The 21,904-nt window shown below is 41.4% G+C and overlaps 1 protein-coding gene and 1 pseudogene across 2 annotated transcripts in view; both read right to left on the minus strand.

Annotated features, from left to right (window-relative positions):
* Window positions 1–355: 355 nt before the first annotated feature.
* Window positions 356–21,904, minus strand: part of LOC137660300 (uncharacterized) — a 70,238-nt gene continuing 48,689 nt past the window's right edge. For both annotated transcript variants that reach the window (XM_068395093.1, XM_068395092.1), the window contains exons 2-6: window positions 17,732–17,927; window positions 16,971–17,086; window positions 11,156–11,283; window positions 10,743–10,819; window positions 356–726 (exon numbers count right to left, since the gene is read on the minus strand). In XM_068395093.1, coding sequence (XP_068251194.1) covers window positions 608–726; window positions 10,743–10,819; window positions 11,156–11,283; window positions 16,971–17,086; window positions 17,732–17,915 — 624 coding nt within the window. In that variant the 5' untranslated portion in view covers window positions 17,916–17,927 and the 3' untranslated portion in view covers window positions 356–607. The remainder of the gene's footprint in view (window positions 727–10,742; window positions 10,820–11,155; window positions 11,284–16,970; window positions 17,087–17,731; window positions 17,928–21,904) is intronic.
* Window positions 21,266–21,384, minus strand: LOC137614527 (5S ribosomal RNA; annotated as a pseudogene).

The following is a 21,904-nucleotide window of genomic DNA, read 5'->3' on the forward strand; positions in this document are numbered from 1 at the left end:
GTTGTCAGCTTGGCAAATTCAATTGCTCATTCCTTCAAAATCTGAATACCAGTAATTGGTTTTGATAAATAAATTAATACTCAGCACAAAAATATTCTCTGTATGGACAGAATAATCATCATATTCCTTTGAAAGACTTTTGTGACAAAAGTACACTTGAAAATCAGGGTTATCTTTAAAAATCTAACCATCTAAAATAAAACTTGCAAAATTTTGACACTTGACCTAGGTAATGTGCTAAGAAAACTTTAAGGTTGTGCAAAGGTCTATCTACCCCATTTTAAAATATGTACCAAAACTCACCACCCCATATTACATTACAGTCTAAGAAAGGAATCTCAATAAAAACAATCTAAAAACTACTCCATTTACTATACTACAGTAATAAAGTACAAAAGATGAAATATATAAATATTAGTACATAGCTAAAAATTTCAAAATAAAATATTATTTTTCTATAACTAATCAGTATACAGCTTTAGATATAAGCCAGTCTTTAAATCAAATCTATAGTAAAGTGGACAAAATAAGGAAGAGAATATTATATGGTGCATGTAAAAATCTGCATTAATCTCTTACATTTTCATGAGCTATTCTGCAACTGAAATTAAAAGTCATTATCAATGCCAATCTGCTGCCACAGGAAGTTTGTGATGAAAAACTGGGAATGATGCGACTTGTTTATCTTGAAGGGTGTGACATCTTTCTTCTTTGGATGGATGACAACTGAAATCTTTTAGTTAAGGAAAAATACATCACAAACCTACTTTCTGTAAAGACAAAAAATATAAAAAGAAACAATCCAATTTGGTTACTATCTCTGAACGATAGAAAAAATGAATGAATGGCAAATGAAATATATAAAGTTAAGTAAGTTGGAAGTCCCAGGCCTACATGGCTGACGACTATGAAGCGTTAAGTAGATGATGAATAAAGAAGTATTGACTTAAAAGGAGAAGTATTGATTTAGAAGCTCAAGATAGAGACGAGAGACGACTGGCAAAATCTAACAGAGGCCCTTTGCGTCAACAGGTGTAGGAGGAGATGAAGATAATGATGAATTTGTTTGTGTGTTTTTTGGAATGCCTTAATAAATAAATTCTGTTGTAAATTTTTTTATAAATAAGAAAATAATTTAAGATTGTTTGGAATGAAAAATTTGTAAACCTCAGACTGTTAAGCTTTACTTGGCCCCAAATAAGACATCAGCTAGTCATCTGCGATAAATGAATACCACAAGGTGGGAAGGCTCACCTCCTTCAATAGGTATCTGAAAGAATGAAATGAAAAAAAAAATGCCTGTCACTTTTATGAAGCTTTAAAGGTACCTCTATCTTCTGGGATTATATGATGCAGTATAGTACTACACACAATAACAACCTCGGATATGGGTGTATGGTGAGGTAGGCTTTTGTATCGCTACTCGCAGTTGCGTCAATTGATAGATTTGAATCACTGGCACACTCCATTTGTTTATGCTGTGAGCATCACAATAATTTTGTGTAAAAATTACCCATAAAGTTCAAAAGCTTCCAGGAGTGTGTAGAAGTGCCGTCATAGGATACTGTCAATCCCAATGAAAATTTAACTATGCATAAAATTAGATGTTGCTGTTAACCCTTTTACCCCCAAAGGACGTACTGGTACGTTTCAAAAATGCCATCCCTTTACCCCCATGGACGTAACGGTACGTCCTCGCAAAAAAATGCTATGAAAATTTTTTTTTTCAGATTTTTGATAATTTTTTGAAAAAATTCAGGCATTTTCCAAGAGAATGAAACCAACCTGACCTCTCTATGACAAAAAATAAGGCTGTTAGAGCAATTTAAAAAAAATATACTGCAAAATGTGCTGGGAAAAAAATAACCCCTTGGGGGCTAAGGGTTGGAAATTTCCAAATAGCCTGGGGGTAAAAGGGACAATATAGTCTTAATGCAGGAATATAAAAACAGTTCCTTAAAGCTTTATATGAAGAGAGTGAAAGCAACCATTTGCCTTCATAACTTTTGAAATTCCAGCTTCAAAACCTTGGAAAACCATGATAAAACAAGTCAGTCACACTAAATGTAAGTTTAACAAATGGTTTACTTCAGAACAAATCAAAGAGAAGCCAAATTGACAAGTCGTCTCATCATGGAGAAGGCCAAAATATTTTGCAAACTAATGAAAATTTTACGTGAATATCCTTGGTAAGAGAATACAGTACTTGAGTGTTTGAATCAAATCAAAATCAAAATCTATTCACCCTTGTGCTGTAGTTTTCTACAGCGACACTTCCACAAGTGTCATTAATTAGCATAACTTGAATCCAAGTCAGATTTACTATGTGATGAAAGTGCTATTTCAAATGAGCTATTTTATAATTGTTCTATTTCATATGAGCTATTTTATGAATATTGGTAAAGGGTTCGAAAGGAAAAAATTTCTTGACAGTTGTTAAAGAGTTTATGAGGATAATACAAAGTTTGACAGTTGCTAAAGGGTTCAATGGAATTTTTTTTTATTAAGTAATTCATATTTTCCTAACTATACAAATCTGAGTCCTTTAAAAATTATTAACAAGGTAATTATAACTACAGTACCTACAGGTGGAGAAGGCAAGCTTAAACTATAATAATTTTTTACCTTTGGCCTGAGACAGAGGGGTGATTGAGGTGGACAGAGTAACCTAAAGGACCCAGATTTGTGTCGCTAGGAAAAATACAAATGACTTTAAATTTTCTTTTATTTGATACCACGAGAAAATAAACCTTTCCTCCTTTAAATAGGAAACTCACATATTGGTGGAAGGCAGTCCTTATGAACCATATTCTAGCATGTTCAAATTCCCTGAAAATGTCAATCTACCTGGTTCTAAATAGGAGTAAAAGGGGCGACTCAGGAAACCTCATGACTGCTTGTGCATAAGGATACTAAGAGTGTTAGGTTAGGTCGGTAACTAGGCATTGTCTGGTATATGGTCAATGGAAAAACAAAGAGATATGTTGTCAGAATGTACATGCAGATTAAGAAAAGCAATGGATTTGGAATACATTTGTTCGTCCTCCCCCTCGTTAAAAGAGGATGAGGGGAAATACCTCTCAATAGAACCTATCTGAAAAGAAAGATTGCTCTGTTTGTTCTAGCAAATGGCAGCCATATTGCTGCTCCACCAAGGAAGGGGCAAGAAGGAATAGTAGAAGCCAGTCGCCTACATTCATTCATGGATCTATCCAACAACATTATCTCAAGATGAGATGCCTCTTGAACCATGAAGGAACTGATCTAACAAAACAAATGGTTCAACACCCACCAGTATCAATGATAAATGACTTCTGGGTACAATATACTCCTGCAGATAGTGGGAGGTGAAGGTTGTCTGGAATTTCTAGACTCCTCCCTTCAATACCTGCACCACTGAAAGATTCATCCTTAAGACTAGCGTGGAATCAATACCCATGACATTGTTAGCTCTTGCCTCAGATGGGCCTGCAACCATCTAACTTGTTGAGGGATACTCTCGCCTAATGACCTCACAAAGCCAAAAAGAAACAGTATTCTTGGATATCTTGTCCTCGACCGTACCTGTGCTATTGAAAGTCTAGTGTTCAGGCCTAAAGAGTTGAGATCTCTTCCGATAGCACTGCAATACCCTCACAAGACAAAGAAGCAATTAATCTTGATTATCTCTCGACACCACTTCCAGTGAAGAGATAAAGAAAGATTTGAATCTGATGTTGAGCAATGTAGGGCTCTGTGCTTTGGCCAAAAACTCGGGCACAAAACTAGAGGTGACCTACTTCTATCCATTCTATCACTTAGGAAATTCTATAACATGAAGTTCCCAGACTTACTTTGCCAATACTAAGACTAGTAGGAATACAGGCTTTAAAGGCAGATCTCTACCCGACGACCTTATCAAGTGCTTATATGGAAGGCGCATAAGAGATCTGTGAATATGGGTCACATTCCACTCCAGGGACCTGAGATCCCAGGGTGGATAAAACTTCAAAGCTCCTCATGAGCACAGACAAATCCCAAGAGGAAAGGTCTATACTATTCAGTCTGCATCCTCGGCTGAAGTCATTACCAATTAAGACAGGGATGCTTCTCTTGACGAAGAAAGACAAGAAAGTCTACAATCAACTAAAGTGTCTCCAGCAAGAGAAGAACCCCTCCTATGATGTCAATCGCAGAAGGTGGTCGCCTTTCCATGGTAGATAGCTGCAGAGGACCTTTACAGATATCCACACATCTTTGTAGTGCCTCATAAAAACCTTTTCACTTACAGGAAATCCTGGATAGTCTCCACCCTTGAAGTGCAAAGGACCTCACAGAGTGATGGTACCTTTGAAGGTGTGGCTGACATAGATGATTAGACCATAGTGATAGTTCTTTAAGGACTTCAACTAGGAGCATCATCAGATCACAGTACTATTTGGCCTGCAGTCATCTAGGAGCCACCAGGGGCATCCTGAGACCCAACATTTTCATCACCCTGTTAATTAATGGATGAATCAGGCAGAAGGGAGGAAAGGCGTATGCATCCAAGGTATTCCATGGGTATTTAAATTCATCCACAAACACTGCCCATGGGTCACAATTGGGAAAAAAAAACACTGGGAGTTTGTTAAGCCATGAGATGAGCAGGGACATTGCCAGTGATCTCCCAAAAGGAAAATAAGTCTTTCAACCATGAAAGGAAGTAGGAACCACTCTGATCCTACTATCTGCCCTTGCCTTGGCAACTGAGCGTGTCTGCTACTACGTTCCTCTTGCACAGAATGTACTTCACTGATATTTCTACAGGAATGTCCAATTCCCACATGTGCACATATATTCTCAACTAGTATAAGTTGCACGAAACCGTGCCTCCTTGCTTGTTGATATATGCTACGACCATACTGTTATCAGTCATCAATACTACTGAGTGCACTATCAAACAATGGTGGAATACTTAACAGTGCAAGGAATGCTGCTTGCATTTTCCGCAGATTGATGTGCAGGTGCAATTCTTCTGTTAACCACAACCCTGAAGTGCCTAGGTCCTCAGGTATACGCCACAAATCTCCTTGGATGAGTCTGAGAACAGAAGCTTCTCTAGCGGGAATTATCATCCAGCCACCAGGCAAGATCTTCTCAAATTTCCTGTTCCTATGGAATAAGATGGGACAGTTCCACTGAAATAAGTTGGGACAGTTCCACTGAAATAAGAAGGAACAGTTCCACTGAAATAAGATGGAACAGTTCCACTGAAATAAGATGGAACAGTTCCACTGAAATAAGATGCCACAGTAGATTGCTGGCTACAGTACTTACCAGTGATGTTACAGATACCACTGAAGCAGAATTGCATGTGGAATGTTTTTCTCCAAGGAAATATGTCCAAGAAAATGCTGCTACAAGAAAGCCTGAAGTCCATTTTTGAGCACAAACCATTGCACTGCCTCTCTTAGTCTGCTGATGTGATTTTCTGAAGGAAAGATTTGTTCCTGTCATATCCATTATCATGGCTAGATATATCATCTATCATCTGCTTAGGGATTACACAACTTTTCCCAATTCATCAGCAACAGCAGCAAATCTTGGTCCTAATGCAACTACGATGCGGAGGCCAGGAACAGCCAATCGTCAAGATACCTTAGTACATATATCCTCTGTAAGTAATCCCAAGCTGAAATGAAGAGTGAATGCGCCAGTAAATGGAAGAGAAGTAAACAAACCAAAACACAGTCTTGAAGTAATACACCACTCCATCAAGGAAGAATAGGAGGTACAGTACCCTCTGGAGAACTGATGAATGGGTATTTGGAAATATGCATCCTTCAGATCCACTCAAAGCATGAAGTCTTCTTCTCTCACGGCAGAAGAAATGGAACAATTCCTCTCTATATAAAACAAAGTTTCAAGAACAAAATTGTTCTGAGGAGAGAGGTTGATGACCAGCCTCCAGGCCCCAGTTGACTCCTCCACCAGGAATAATTGACTTTAGAAACCCGAAGACCTGTCTTGAGTGACTACAAGCACATTCTTCTCCTCCATTGCTTTCAGAGTATGAGTCAGGGGTGGCTGTCAGTCCCTGGAAAGCAGCAGGTAATCATCATGAAGGACTCTTACTATCCATGGCTCGGCACCTTGTCACTCTATGTTGCCCAATGGCATTGACAAGTATCCCCAAACTAAAAGCAGCTGGAGGAGGGGACAGCCTTCTCAGCTTCCTCTATTTTCTCCCTTCTACCACTTGTCACACCTAGACTCTCCAGGCTGGAGGCTACATAAAGGGGGAGTATCAACCAATCCTTTCCTAACAGAAAAAGTTACTGGAGGTCCTGGCAGGGGCTTGGAGAAAACAGGAGCTTCAACAACAACATGAACCTCTGAGGAAACCATCACTGGAAACAATCCTTTGATACACCCAGAGATGTCACAGGGGTCACGATCATCAACACAGAATTAGCCTTTGGAGTCCCAGTGATTGCCAGGACCCCCGTTAGCTTCTCCATAGATGGAACATCAGAGATGTACACATCAATCTTCTCACGTAATAGTCATCATCAGTCTGTACTGCAACCGGCTAACTTTTGGTAAGAAGCAAAGGAGTACTCCAGCCATTCCTGAAGAATGCTCTGTATGTGATCGGAGGTCTCCTCCACCTCACAACCACTTCCCAAGGACTAAGCCCAAGAAGAACCCATTGGATACTCAGCCAGTTGGGTTCTACCAAGGGAGAAGAGAAAGCTATAAAGCTTCTTTGGCATAAACTTTGGAAACCCTAAAGCTGACAGCAAAGAACCATCCTAAGCAAACCCTTCCCACTGCAGTCGACCACAAACGGCACTCGCTACAGGGCGACGACTGTGAACTGTCGTGCCCTTTTACTAAGCAAACAAAAATGATGGGGATTAACAGCAAGCTTTGACATGAATCTGCCATTGCTTCTCTCCCTTACTAGGGCACAATCTCATATCATGCCATGGGTTTCCATTTCTGTAACATGCACAGAAACTGCAAAGAAAGTGAATGAAGATTAATAAGCCAGAATTTGATGAACCAGCAAAAGTAGAAGCATACTGCTTGAAACCTAAGTTTAAAGTGACTAGTCTAGATGACTGACAAGTACGCACCACTTGTCAGCAATTATACCTCTTTAATGGTTTAATGGCCGTTCCAACTTGTGCTGAAGTCATACTCCTATTTACATGACGAAAGATTTGTTTTTGCGTGGAAAAATAAATTATGTTTGACAATACTGTACCAAACTTGCAAAAATATTACATGAACTCAAATTTAAATGCCTGTACTGTACTATATATATATTTTTAATTTAAGAATCAAAAGGTTACTGAAATACTTTGCACACATTTCTCAGTATGATATAATACACTATGTTATGCCTAGATAATTGCAGCAGCCTTTTTTACTGACTTTACCACTATTCTAGTCAGTAATGGAGGACAACTTATAAAGATGATGATGCACCAATGGTTTCAGAGAGGAAAGTTAATCAGATAATCTTAAACAGGGTTTGTCAACTTAAGATATATGTGATGACCTTAGTATGTGCAGTGCTTAAGCATGACTCAATAGCACAATGTTATGCTAAGAATATTATTCAATTATCTATACACCATAAGTCAATATGCCTTCACTTGATACCAGATGTAATTTCAATTAAAACTAGCAGTTCCAGTTCACAAACCTCTACAATCACAATCACAATTTAATCATCTAAGACCTAAGCGAACAGATATTTTCACAAATGTAGCACATTCAAATTCCAGGGGTTTTTGCTGCACAAAATATCAATATACACACCATAAATATCAAAACTACCTTGAAGAAAGAAGGGACAGACATATCTCTCTCTCTCTCTCTCTCTCTCTCTCTCTCTCTCTCTCTCTCTCTCTCTCTCTCTCTCTCTCTCTCTCTCTCAATTACTGTGAATGTATAAAGCTCTACTGTCCATTGAGCATTTTCAGATTCTAACATACTATTTTGCTTTAATTCCTATTATCTGACAATAAAATTTAATGCTGTATTATTTGACAATTTCTAATGCTTAATTTCATGTTTTATCTTGCGTTCTTTGACAATTTTTCAAGATTACAAAATTTGGTGTAGGGTTTCCAGGAAAGCAATGAACATACTGTACCATATACTAGAGTGTGCCATAGATGTGCAAATGGGATGGGATGAGATCTTTAGCTGTGGGTAAGAGGGAACTGATGAAGGGGGTGGGTTGTTGCCTTATCCAATCTTTTGCTCAGGTGTAAAGGTTCTCATTAACTACAACTTAAAATCATATGAGTAAACTCCTAAAGTATACAAGTTTGACTAACTCCCATAGCACCATACATCATGGTGGGGTGTTGTAAACATTGTGTTCACTATCATAACTGTGACTAATAGCCTTAAGGATATTCCTGATAAATAATGCCACGTTGAGTCTGAAAGGTTAGTAGTCTACTTTTTCTCAGGAGAGATACTATTCCTAGAATGCTTCAAGTGAAGGAAGTTCAAATTCTTTTTCATTATCCATTCAAAGTACTGTGTGCAATGGTAAAACTAAACAGATACATCATTCACAAAAACTTTAATATAACAAGCTGGTTGGTAGTGAAGTTTTGGGACATGCAATTGCAAGGAGAAAACCATGGATATCAAATGATACTTGGGGTGCTATAAAAAGAAGGCAAGGACAGAAATTGATTGTTGAAGGTTTTTGAGGAAGTAATGAAAATTACAAGGTAGAACATGCTAAGTATACCAGTATTGATAATGAGGTCAAAAGAAAAGCCAGGAATGACTGGAGAGAATATTTAGACAGGAAAGCAGAGGAGACTGACAAAGCTAGGAATTCAGGGAGTGGCTATGGTGTAAGAATTGCTCATAGAATTATTAATGAAATCTCTATGGGAGCAAAGAGGAAGCATATACCCTTCAAAAAGAGAGATGGATCTGTTATAGCAACAGAAGATGAAGAAAGGCAACATTGGATGTAACACTTCATGAATTAGCAGATATAAAGGGAATAATCTGATTGATATACCTGAAGCTGAGGAAGACCTTGATGTGCCCATGAATGAATTCAGTGTGTTTGAAGTTGAAGCTATCATTAAAAAACTCAAGAGTTAACCAGGAATAACTGCTGAGATGATACTGGACAAAAATGAAGTGACTCCCAGAATACTTACATGCACTAAGGTAAACAACCTGTCTTGTTTTTCTGGTCCTTTTTATGCCTGGCCATTTGCTAAAGTTGAAGAATTGCAATTTTAATGTCTATTAAGAAAAAGACCTCCGAACTTTGTAAATATGAATGGGAGCTAAGAGTGATGGTGAAAGTGACAAAAAAAAGATCTGCCTGATTGCAATAATTACAGACACATCACACTTACATCAGTTGTCATAAAAATATATAGTACAGTATGCTTATTCTATAAGAGACTAGGAAAAAAAGATTGATGAAAAGCTGAGAGATGAACAAGTAGGATTTAGAAAAGGAAGAAGATGTACTGAAAAAATTTTCATTTTAAGACGTGACACAGCAATGTGTAGTATATAAAAATCCACTTTTGATAGCATTTGTGGACTATGAAAAAGATTTTGATGGTGTGCACCAGCCAATTTCATGGAGACTAATGCGTTATTATGGAGTTCCTCTCAAATATGTAAATTTCATTAAGTCTGTTCATGAGCATAGCAAATGCAAAGTTAATGTTAGTGGAATCCTATCAAACGAATTTTCAGTGAACAGTGGAGTACTCCAAGGGAATGTATTGTCACCTATGTTTATCTTCCTCATGGATTTTGTAATGTATAGAACAGTTGGGGATGGCGGAGAAGAATTGTACTGGATTGGTAACAGGAAATTACCAGACCTAGAGTATGCTGATGACGCTGTACTTATTAGAACACCACAGGACTTGCAAAGCTTGCTTACCAGAATACATGAAATATCACATGAGGTTGGGCTCAGGATAAATAGAAGAAAGACAGAGATGATGAGAACTGAATATACAATGGAAGATGAAATATCATTGGAAGGAGAAAGGATTAATGAGGTGGAATAATTTAAATATTTAGGAACTATGACCTCTAATACAAGAAATTTAGAATTTGAGTTTAAAGAAAGATTGAAAAGGCAAATCAGACAATAGCTAAGTTACGTAAAATTTGGAAATCAAATTTCCTGTAATAGCATATAATTAATCAGGCTATATAACAGTTTAGTGAGATCAGTGTTACTGTATGGATATGAGTCGTGGTACAACAATGAAACAATATCAAACAGATTTTGTAGATTTGAGAACAAAGCCCTCAGAAGAATATTGGGAGTTAAATGGCAGGACAAGATTAGAAACAAAATTATAAGAGATTACTCGAGTGCCATATGGAGATGAGATCATAGTGAGGGGTAGATGGAGATGGTTTGGGCATAATCTTCGCACTCCCCAAGAGAGATTAGTTCACCAAGCTTTCAACTGGGCTTCCCAAGGCACTAAAAGAGTTGGAAGACCCAAGCCTAAGTGATGATGAATGGAGAAGTATTGATTTAAAAGTTCAAGATAGAGACGACTGGCAAAATCTAACCGAAGCCCTTTGCATCAATAGGCATGGGAGGAGATGATGATATCAAGCCTTCTAAAGAATTCATACAATGCTAAGATTGTATGAAACCTAATATAATACTATTACTGTATATAAAGCTAAAATTTTGTAGTTTAATGCATTGAAGCACTTAAAAGCAAATTAAAGGATACATCCTTTCACAACATCTTCTGGAGCTGTGTAATCCCACTTCAGTCGAGAAATACTTATATAAGTCTGGCTGCAAGAACTGAAAAGAAAAAGTAAAGGTAAACAGATTGTAATATAGTACAGTATGTAATTTCTAATGATTTGCATAAAATTGAAGTTATATTTTATTTTCCACAAATAAAGAGAAGCAGTCACTGCTAGTACCTTCCAAATCAAACTACTTGTAAATTCATTAGGTGTAACTTTACATGAAACATCAATATAATCGTAGAAGTACTTTTCTGAAATCCAAATTCACTGTCGTTTAAACAAAATAAAACCCTTCAACAATCACCCTCGCATAGCTTACAATACTTACTTGACCAGGCCTGAAATATTTACATTACACCAACTTACAAATCCTAATAAGACTTACTTTATTTTAGGGAGGGCATTTGAGTTGTTTTGGCTGGAAGACTTGGCCCTTTTCTCTAATTGTTGCTCCAAGTTTTCTGTGTGACTTATGCTGTTTTTCAGTGATGCAATATCTTCTTCTAAAATATTCTGAAAATTAAAAGAAAATTATGACAATTATGATCATTCCTTCTGGGAATGAAAGAAACCTTTAACCCTTAAATGACAATAGTAAATGCACAAGGTATACTGTACTTGGGAACAATTTAAAAATAGGATAAACAAACAAGATGCATTTGTGGAACATAATGGTCTGATATTGGCCAATTCCTATCTGTCCTTTGACCTCTACATATGACCTTTGTCTATAGGTTCACATGAAACATAAAATCTCAGTCACTCATTGATGATATTTACAAAGTTCGGAGGTCTTTTTCTTAATAGACATTAAAATTGCAATGCCTCAACTTTAGCAAATGGCCAGGCATAAAAAGGACCAGAAAAACAAGACGGGTTGTTTACCTTACTACACGCTACGAGATGTTAAAATGGGGGACATGAAATTAAAAATACACAAAAAAATAAAATAAAATAAAACCAGTAATTCGTAATCAAAACCAAATAAGCTGAAGTGAAAAATGGAAAGCTTAATTTCAAAGTCTGTTATAAAAACTTTCTATTTTACACTTTTTTCTAATAAAAAATGTTTAAATAAGGAAATATACTTGAACAAAATTAAATGCAAGCTAATCAGACTTTTCAACAATTACTGTAAATCTTGGGGGGCATACTATTGATCTATCTACCATGGCACTTCTGACTATTTTATGGGCTAGCCGACATAAAAAAAAAAAAAGAACCAAAGGAGATTTTTCTACTCTTCGTTCCTAGCCTGACAAGGGATTCAGCTGAGTTTGGTTGGTACTGCTAGTGTTACAGACCACCCTCCCTTGTTATCTACCACAAATGAAGTTTCATATGCTGATTTCCCTACTGCTGCTACCTCAGCGGTCACCAAGGCAACCGGAGGAAGCAGCACGACCTACCGGAACAATCGCTCACCATTTATTCCTATTTCTACCACACTCTTTCGACTCTCTCATATCTACCCTCCTATCTCCAAGAGCTTCTTTCACTCCATCCATCCACCCAAACATTGGCCTTCCTCTTGTACTCCTCCCATCAACTCGTGCATTCATCACCTTCTTCAGCAAACTGCCATTTTCCATTCTCTTTACATGGCCAAACCACCTCAATACATTTCTATCCACGCTTAGCTGCTAATTAATTTCTTACACCCATTCTCACCCTCACTACTTTCAACCAAGGTGGAACTACCCTACCATTAGTTAGCGAGGGGCTAAGCAGGGTAGCCGGCCAATCCGTTCACACACACACACCTGTGTTGTTTCATCATTTTTTATTGCAGGCAGGACTCCTTGGGTAACAGGTGATGGCGGGCCTATTTGTATAAATAGCTACAGGTTTGTATCGTTAGGAAAAATACAAATTACTTCCAATTTCTCATTTGATCCGACACTAAATACAAACCCTTGCTATTCATAGGGATTGACTCACTCCTTAGGAGGATGGAAGTCTGAACCAACTGGCTGGTCTTTCACCCGGGGTTTTCCCGTAAGTGCTCTGCACATAATAGGAAGAAACCCCGACAGTTCGCTAAACAATTCGTGCAAAGCACGGTTAGCGGCCTGAGCAATCATTGTGAATGTGTGATACTAGCAGTGTGACTAGTCTTGGTGAGAAATCTTAGAAACATAGGAATCTTAGAATCAACCATAGACATTAGCCAATCCCACTTTGCCAGGGGGTATGGGGATGTAATAAGTACATCTCTCTATACCATGTTATACAAGGGAAATGGTTCTAGTTGCAGATAGTGGAGGCCAGCTTTGTAGAGTACCGTAAGTGCTGTTACCAGGCAGGAGGAAGATGAAAGAAAGAAAGAGCCAGTCATTCTTTGTCATTCATCCCAGACTTAACCATGGTTAGACTCTGCCCTCCCCTATCTGCTACTTATCCATCATGGAGTTTGAGGTGTTACAAGCCATTTATTGTGTAGGCACCACAGGGACAATGGAGAACATTTCTATGTTCTTGTGGGTCACGTATTGCAGGAAGTGGCCAGTGAAGGTCATCCAACGCTTTCACACACCCACTAACAAGGCCTGCGTCACAGAGTAATTTTCATAAACGCTAGGAGCATACTGCTGCTCCCAACATTATGAGCTCTAGGTCTCCTCTATGAGAAGAATCTGGATTTAATACTTGCTCCGTGACCTTGTGAACCCAAGCAGAGAAAGTGTTCTTGATGATCCTTCTTTTGACATTCCCAGGGCTGACGAAGAGTGCTGACACTCGAGGGCGAGCTTATATAGTTCTTTGAGGTAGTACCTCAAGTTTTTCCCAAGCATAGTAGCCGTTGATCAGGATCATAGGCCATGCTACGAAGGACTCCCAATCCAAAAAGCTCGAATCTGGGGTCCAAGTTGTTAGGAATGAAGTAGAGTATTACCTGGCCCATCGCTATAATGAGACGAAAGCGGTCCCTGGGATACGCCAAGTCTCTTGGCCAAGGCCAACACAAGCTGGAGACCTGTCCTAAGGTCAGCAGATCTTCTGCTTGGAGTTCTGGGTAATAACGGCCATCCTTGGGGAACGAAGGAAGCGAAACATGCCCCATGGAGGAGGTTTCTCTTCTGACTGAGGCCATTTACGCTCGAAACTCTGTATGAAGAGAGGTGATGCCGACATGGAGGAAAGGTTAATTTATTTTGGTCTGAAGGGGAGGGTCAAGTACGAGCAGTGACCTTTCATCGCCGGGACCGAGAGCAGCTTTCCTCTCGAACGTAAACAAGGAACTCCACTATAACTGGAACAGTGGCCTCGAGGGGAGAGACAACCCTTCCACAACCATAACCATAGAAAAGTCCACTTGGCCTGGAAGACCGAAGCCAAAAACTTTCGCGGGTATCCTGGCATCTTCTTCGCAACTTTCTCTGAAAGAGGAGGAGCTGGATAGTCTCCAAGTGTGTAGTCGCAGCGAAGCTACGGCTTTGTGAAAGATGTTCCCATGTAAGCTGTAAGAGTAGATCGTGTCATGGAGGGAGTTCTTTCGGGATCTCTGTTTGGAGTTGCAGATGCGTCAGCTGGCTGTGACGAGTATGATGGGCAAGATGAATCTTGCTGGAGTGAAGAGTCTGATGGGCAAGCCAAGTCTTCTAGCGTGACAAGACTGCTGACTATGCAGGCTGCTCTGAAGAGCGATGGCAGGGAATGGACAAGTCCAATTCCCCCCGAAGGAATCTCCTGATGGGGAGAGCCATCTGTGAAGGAAGTCTTTCCAGAGGACGGGGAAAAGAGACCAACATCGGCAATTCTTCTCGCAAGCAGGAAGATTGCATCCTGAAAACTAGGAGTATGAGTCATAGTGGTCGAATGTGCAAAGGAACTCCTGTACCAACTGCTTTTTTTACCATAAGCCTCTCCTTGACGGAGAGAGTTTGATGATCAAACTTGTTCTCAGAGGAGAGAACAAAACTGGAGACTTCAATAGGAAGAACCGACTGTAAAAGCTCGGATATCTTGATGAACAATGTCATCCTGTCCGACCTGATGTTCGGATCGCAAAGATTAAAGAGAGAACTGCTCTCACACCTCAACGAGTGGGTGAAAGAGACAGAAGTGTATGCTCTTGTGCTGGGCTGCGTATTCTCTGTCCTTGACGAAAAGATAAGAGTACTCCGAGCTTGTAGGAGGGGATTAACCACTACTGGAAAAACCTCATTCGAGGGCCAGAAAGGGAGTTACTGTATCCCTACAAAAGAACACCGGCCAACGGGAAAACTTCAGCTTTGGAAGAGCATCATTATCCGAGGGTTAACGAATAAGACCGAGTCAAGTTAAAAATTGGTCATATATGCCTCACTGGAGAAGGATTCGGCGGATGGAGGCTGAAGATGCTCGTAAAGAGATCCAAAGAAGCATAGGGCGATGGAGAGAGAGCGAGAAGAGATATCAACAACCTCTGGTGTTCTCAGGAGGTCATCCATCTGAGGACTGACTGAAACCCCCGTTGCTTAATTTCGCTGGATGGAAGAATCCTAGCAACTAAGTTGCTATAGTCGTAGCTTAAGCCAGCGCTGAATTCAATCCCTTTGAACCGAGGGAATGAAAGGGAAAAACAATACGGGGTTATGTATCCCGAAGCAGGTATGAAGGGCCAAGGAGCCGAACCAAGGAATTAACCCCAAGAACCACGTCCAAGATCTGACAAACTCTCGAACTTATGGAGAGAAGAGAAGCCAGTAACCCTAAAGGATTATGCTCTAAAGCTTTCCTCCAACCCATCATAAGGTGGCGGAGGTGAGTGGTTGGAAGTCTTCATTGCGGCAACCACTATGTAGAGCAGGTCTTATCCATAAAGACTTCGGCTCGTAAGGTAACCACACACCAATAAGTGACTCAAGGGAAGAGGTAGCGGGCAGAAGCGGCAACCTTGTCCTTGAGGCACATGCACGTAGGCTACTCCGTAGTAGAAAAAAAGTACTAGTGGAGGTCGTGGAGCGACGAATAAACGTTCATGAGCGATGAACACCCAGAAATGTGCCAAGGACTGGAATGTTGATGAAAAAGTCTATCAATCGTGTACGCGGGCTCCTCGAAGCTCAGAGAAAAAGATGAAAACATTGGGAACCAAAAAACCATGCTTGTGTGAAAACAACAAGCTCCAAGAGGCGAATAGGGTATTAAGTACCAAGTTTAACAGTTGTGCTTTAACCCAGTCATAGGGGAAGAGGGCTGGGTTAGGTTCCAAGAAGGGAATATGTGCTAAACTTCATGGGGGCTATGCCAGAACAGATCGTCACGGGAAGCAACTTTACTTGGGAAGGAAAACTGCCAGGTGCTGGAAGTGGTTGCTGGTACAAAAAGGTACCTAGAAGAGAGCCGACTAGTGACAGTCCTGAGCAGGCGAGTGAAGATCACGAGCCTAACTCACGTGCGGGAAAGGTGTTCCTCGAGAGGCATAGGATCTGCGGCTGCCCACGTAACGAGGGAGAGCGTCATCATCAGCAAAGAGGAGCAAGATAAAAGTCAAGCCCTGGGTACGCCGCAAGCGGTCTTCCCTGAATGAACTCGCAGGGAGCAACCAACATCAATATCTAAACAGAGGAGTATTCACAAAAGACAACTCCCCTAAGGCGGAGGCCGAGTCGCTGCACTCGGAGAAGCGGGGGAGGCCACCAACCTACAGGATGTCCGGCGTCAAAGGGGACCAAAAGAAAAGGTTTCTCCGCCCTTGAGAAAGTCGCAGTACGCCAACACAAAAAACAGCATCGTTCACACTGTAATGAAAAAAGAATCTATCTATCTATCTATCTATCTATCTATCTATATATATATATATATATATATATATATATATATATATATATATATATATATATATATATATATATATATATATATATATATATAATATAAATATATATATATATAATATATATATATAATAAAAAAAAAAAAAAGTGATGAAACAAAACAGGTGTGTGCGCGAGTGAAGTAGCCGGCTACCCCGCTTAACTGCAACCCCTGCTAACTAGCAGTAAGGCAGTTCCACCTTACATAAAAGTCTTTATGTCTAGTCTTTCAGGTTTGCCAAAAAATAATCCCTATAAATAACAAGGGTTTGTATTTAGTGTCAGAACAACTAATGATTGACTTGGCAGTCACATCCAACGCAATAAAAAGATAATACTTTATTGATGGAAGGAAATGATGACTCTGAAATAAATACATGGTGTTTAATAAATTCTAACCTTTTTCCTATTTGCTTGAGATATCTGTGCAATCTGCTGTGTTACTCCTGCTCCCATTGTTTCCGACCGAACATTGTCTAATGTTTCTTGCTCTTCTTCTTCAACTCTCAGCAATTCTGTCAAAGGAATTGAACATCTCATTTGAACTACTGTACTGCAAATACAGTTATCTTGGACTTCTATGGTTTTACTAATAAAAAAATTGAATACAACTTCTTCCTGCAATACAGGGTCTACAGTAGCACCTAAAAACTTTCTACCTGCATACAGTACTGTACAAAAAATAATTGATTCATGCAGCACATGTAAAGAAGTTGATCTGGTTTCAAGAACAAAATCCTGAAGCCAAGATAATATATCTTGAGCAAAGTTTTATATTTTCTTTGTACAGTACACATTGTTAGTAACTGCCTTCTCAATGAATCTATTACTGCATTTCCCATAAGAGTGTGTCCTGAGGTGATAATGATGTAGCTCTTTACCTAAATAATCATGAAATGAATTTAAAAATGTTTTGTTTACCGGAGTTTAAATGTTCGCTATAAGGACAATGCAGCGGAATACAAACTTAAGAACTATTCAACCTCAAAAGAATTTAACTCTAAAACATGTTTCCCAACCATCTCCAGATCAAAACTTCAGCTTATGAAACATCTTATAGACAATGACTTAAAAATAATAGAAAAATAAGTTTGGATTACAATATTATTTACAAATTTCTTGTAATGACTTGCTTTCAAGTAAAGCTATATAAAACTAACCTTTTAGAGTTTCCTTCATGAATAATTTCTCATGCTCTACTGCTGCAAATGTACTTGCCAGGATGTCACCAGCTGAATTTAATTCTACTCCACTTTTGTTATTAGCAAAGCTTGACTGCAGATGGCTAACACAGTCGTGCAATGCATTTATGTCTTTTTCAACACTATTTTCAACTTCTTGCATTTTGAATTATTTCTGAAAATAATAGAAAATTCAGAGATGAAATATTCGGAGGTAATTTGTATTTTTCCTAACGATACAAACCTTAGTTATCTATAGGGGTATTACCTTCGGCGAAGCTGAAAGGACAAGCCATTAAAATTCAGCGAGGGTTAACTACCCATTCTGCTAGTTAGCAGGGGATTGAAGGGGGTAGCTCACTACCTCTTCCACACACACACCTGTTATTGAGCTCACTTTGCCTTAAGATAGGACTCAAAGGGGGACAGGATTGGTGGGCAAATATGTATAAATAGCTAAGGTTTGTATCGTTGGGAAAAATACAAATTACCTTCGAATTTGTCCTTTGTTCCGTAACTGGAATACAAAACAACGTTATTTATAGGGGTGACTCACCCATTAGGAGGGTGGATGTCCCTACCAATATGACAAATTCTTAGATAATATGACAAATTCGGAGATAATTTGTATTTTCCTAACCATACAAACCTTAGCTATTTACATTGGGTTTACCTTTTAGCGTAGCTGAAATGGCGAGCCATTAGAATTTAACGAGGGTGTATTACCCCCGCGCTAGTTAGCAGGGGGGTAGGGGAGTGGTAGCTAGCTACCCCTCCCCCCCTCACACACCGGTGAACTGCTTCACTTCACTTAGAGGTAGGACTTGTCTTGGGGGACAGGGCTGGTGGGCAAATATATGTAAATAGCTAAGGTTTGTATGGTTAGGAAAAATACAAATTATCTCCGAATTTGTCATTTGTTCCGTAACCGAAATACAAACCACGCTATTTACAATTGGTGACTTACCCCTTAGGAAGGGTGGAAAGTCCCCAGCCATACTAGCTTTGGCTTTACCCGGGGACTCAGAATCCGAGTGAGTCGCACTCGAGAAAAGGAGTCCCTGCACCTCACAAGTTCCTTGCTCCGCAAGGAACCGTGTGGCCTACATAAGCTTGTGTGTGAAGGAAGAAGTGTGACCCGTCCTAGGCAGTTGACCTGGAGTTCCAGAAGGAACTCTGGGTTAGGACGTTCCCAATACCACCTCGTCAGGGTATGGGGGACGCGACAGTATTGACTCAATACTCGGAACACAAGGAAGCATGGTTTACCTGCAGAGGTTTGAGGTCAGCTATGCAGAGACCAGGATGCTGCTTCCCAGGAGAGGGGATGATGAAGAAAGAAGTAAGGGCCAGACATACTTCTTTCGTTCATGCAGACTAAAACCTGATAACAATGCCCTCAACCTTTCGCTACCTGTCCAAAAGGGAGCCTGAGGTTAGATCAGCTGTTGTGTAGCCACCACAGAGCGATAGATACGTATCGATACTCCTGTGGGTTACGTCCTGCAGGAAGCGGGCTGCGAAGGTCATTAGACGCTTCCAGACTCCAGCTTGTAGCACCTGCGTCACAGAGTAGTATTACTCGAGGGCGAGGGACGTTGCGATGTATCCGACATCGTGCTGTAGGGCGACGTGACGGGGGAGGGTCTGGATTCAGGTCGAGATGAATGTCCTTGAGTCCGAGCTGAAGAGGTATACTGGTGACTCTCCCCCGTGTCCTTCTTGTGCTCCCAACCCGGCTGCACGTGAGGACAAACTGCAGCTGTTCCCAAAGATAACCCCTCGATTCCTTTACTGGCAAGAAGGAGAAGGTTTGGGTCATCTGATACAGAATGGTGACTCGAAATCTTGAAGGAATTGGACCGAAGGGCCGGGACCTCAAGATTCTGAGTCTAGCCAACAACTCAGGAGCGAACCTGAATGTTGCCTTCCCCTCTTCCTTAGAAAGGACGGAGTCGTACGAGACCAAGAAGATTGCTTACACACTGGCCGAGGCCAGAGTGAGCAGGATCCCCAAGACGGCATACGATCAGAGTCCTGACGTAATGGGTCTTGAGAAGATCAATTAAGGGACTAAAAAGTCCGAACCATGCTCCATGTTGGAGGTCTCACTCCGACTGGGGGCAGGGACGTTCACAGCTTCGCATGAGTGAGGAAAGGTCCAGCGGGAAGGAAAAGGTTTATTCTTTTCAGCCTGAAGGCCAGGGAAAGACTGAGCGACAGGCTTCACTGCCGAGAGCGGAAAGGAGTTTCCTCCCGCCGAAAAGCAATAAGTTCGCTATTGCTGGAGAAGAGGCCTCAAGGGAAGAGGTATCTCTCCCACGACACCAACCACAGAAGACTCTCCACTTCGCCTGGTAGACCCCTGCGGATGACTATCGCAGATGACGCGACCTCCGCCCCGCAACTGTAGCGGGCTGTCTCTTCTTCAGGAGGAGGCGTAGCGGCTCCAGGCGTGAAGCCAAAGCGATGCCCCGGCTCGTGAAAGATGTTGCAGTGTGGTTGTTTGAGTAGCCTGTGCCGTGGGAGAAGCTCTCCCGGGAGTTCCGTCAGGGGAAGCAGAGGGTCCGGAAATCGTTCCGCGTATAGTCCCAGTGGAGCTCTCAAGGCCATTGAAAGGTTGACAGACAACCTGGTCTTGTTGAGACCCATTGTCCACAGACAACAAAGGAGGGAAGACGCAGACGTCGATGTTGTCCCACCATCACCGGAATGCATCTTGCCAAAGAGTCTTGGGGTCTGAGACTGGGGGGAAGAACAGCGGAAGCTTGAAGTTCCAAGCTGTCGCGATCAGGTCCCCCAGGCCAGGACTTGCTGGTTACTAAAGGCCAAAGACCCCCAGGTACACTCTATCTGCGAGGCTCTGCTCAGATAGCCGGAGAGAACATTCCTCTGCCCGGAATGAGCAAGCCGATAGTGGTATTGGGAGGATCTCAAATCATCTCAGTATCTTTAATGCAAGATGCGAAGGTATGAAAATGCGTCCCTTGCTGGTTGGAATACGCCAGTACCATGAAGTCGTCGCGCACGGAGCGACTCGGCAGGAGCTGTAGGATCTGTAGAGGGGCCAGACTACGGCCCCTAAGCCTGCCTGAATAATGGAGGTATCCTTCAGGTCCTGACCCTAGGCCTGAACCGGAACATGCCCCCCCCCCCCCCTTTTCTTTAACGAGTCCGAGAACAGCATCAAGAATGTGGGGAAAGGACGAGAATATTCACTCCCATCAAGAGGTTCCATAGGTCAACACCCATTGCAGGTCTAAACGTTCCGCTGGTCCCATAGGAGCCAGAAAGTCCGGTTAATCGTTTCTTTGAAACCACCAGAACTTGGGCCGCCCCACAGGGAACTTATCCTGAGGCGACCGTTCGGGACTTTAGACGGGTCAATGAGGAAAAGCGACCTAGAAAACGTTCCAAGGTAGGGCTGAAAGCTCTGCTTGACTGAGAACAGGTACTGTACTGCGACTCTCCTCAGCCTTGCCACAGTCAACTGAAGGGAAGGCTCGGAGGAGGCGGCAACAGCATCTGGCGTCCCCAGGCGGTCACCCATCCAAGTACCGACCAGAACCGACGTTGCTTAACCTCGCTGGACGGACGAGAAGAGGGGTTTCCAACGTGGTAAGGCCATTGACTCAATATCATGGCTAGATACTCCAGATGTTGAGGCAGAAGTAGAGAAGGCTCCTAGCAAATTACCATGATCCCTCACTCATGGTAAGGAACCGGAAGCTTGTCCCGGCGTTGAAGAAGGTCGAACCCGAGCCTACCGGAGTTGACCAGACCTCCAAAAGGCGAAGGAGGCGGAAGCCTGCTCCTGAGCGGCCATGAGGAAAGCAGGGAGAGTTCTCTGGGGAAAAACCTGCGATGCCGCGGCGGGATCGCCACACCGCATCTTAAGTCTAGGCTGAATTCCAAGAGCTTCCTGGAAGATGGATGGAATGGAAACTGAAAGTACCCGTCCTTCCGATCCAGGACCTAAGGAGTCCTGCCGCCTCGTTACCAATCTGATCGATTCTGCTGTTCCACGCTGGACGAAGTTTGTTCGACAAACTTGATCAGAGCTGAGAGGTCGACTACGGAATTCCCGTCTCAGATTCTTTCCTACGAGAAAGGATCGACTGAAGAAGCCGGGGGATGAAGCCGTCGACGATC

Source organism: Palaemon carinicauda, chromosome 20 (genome assembly GCF_036898095.1).
Source record: "Palaemon carinicauda isolate YSFRI2023 chromosome 20, ASM3689809v2, whole genome shotgun sequence".
NCBI classification, from domain to species: Eukaryota; Metazoa; Arthropoda; class Malacostraca; order Decapoda; family Palaemonidae; genus Palaemon; species Palaemon carinicauda.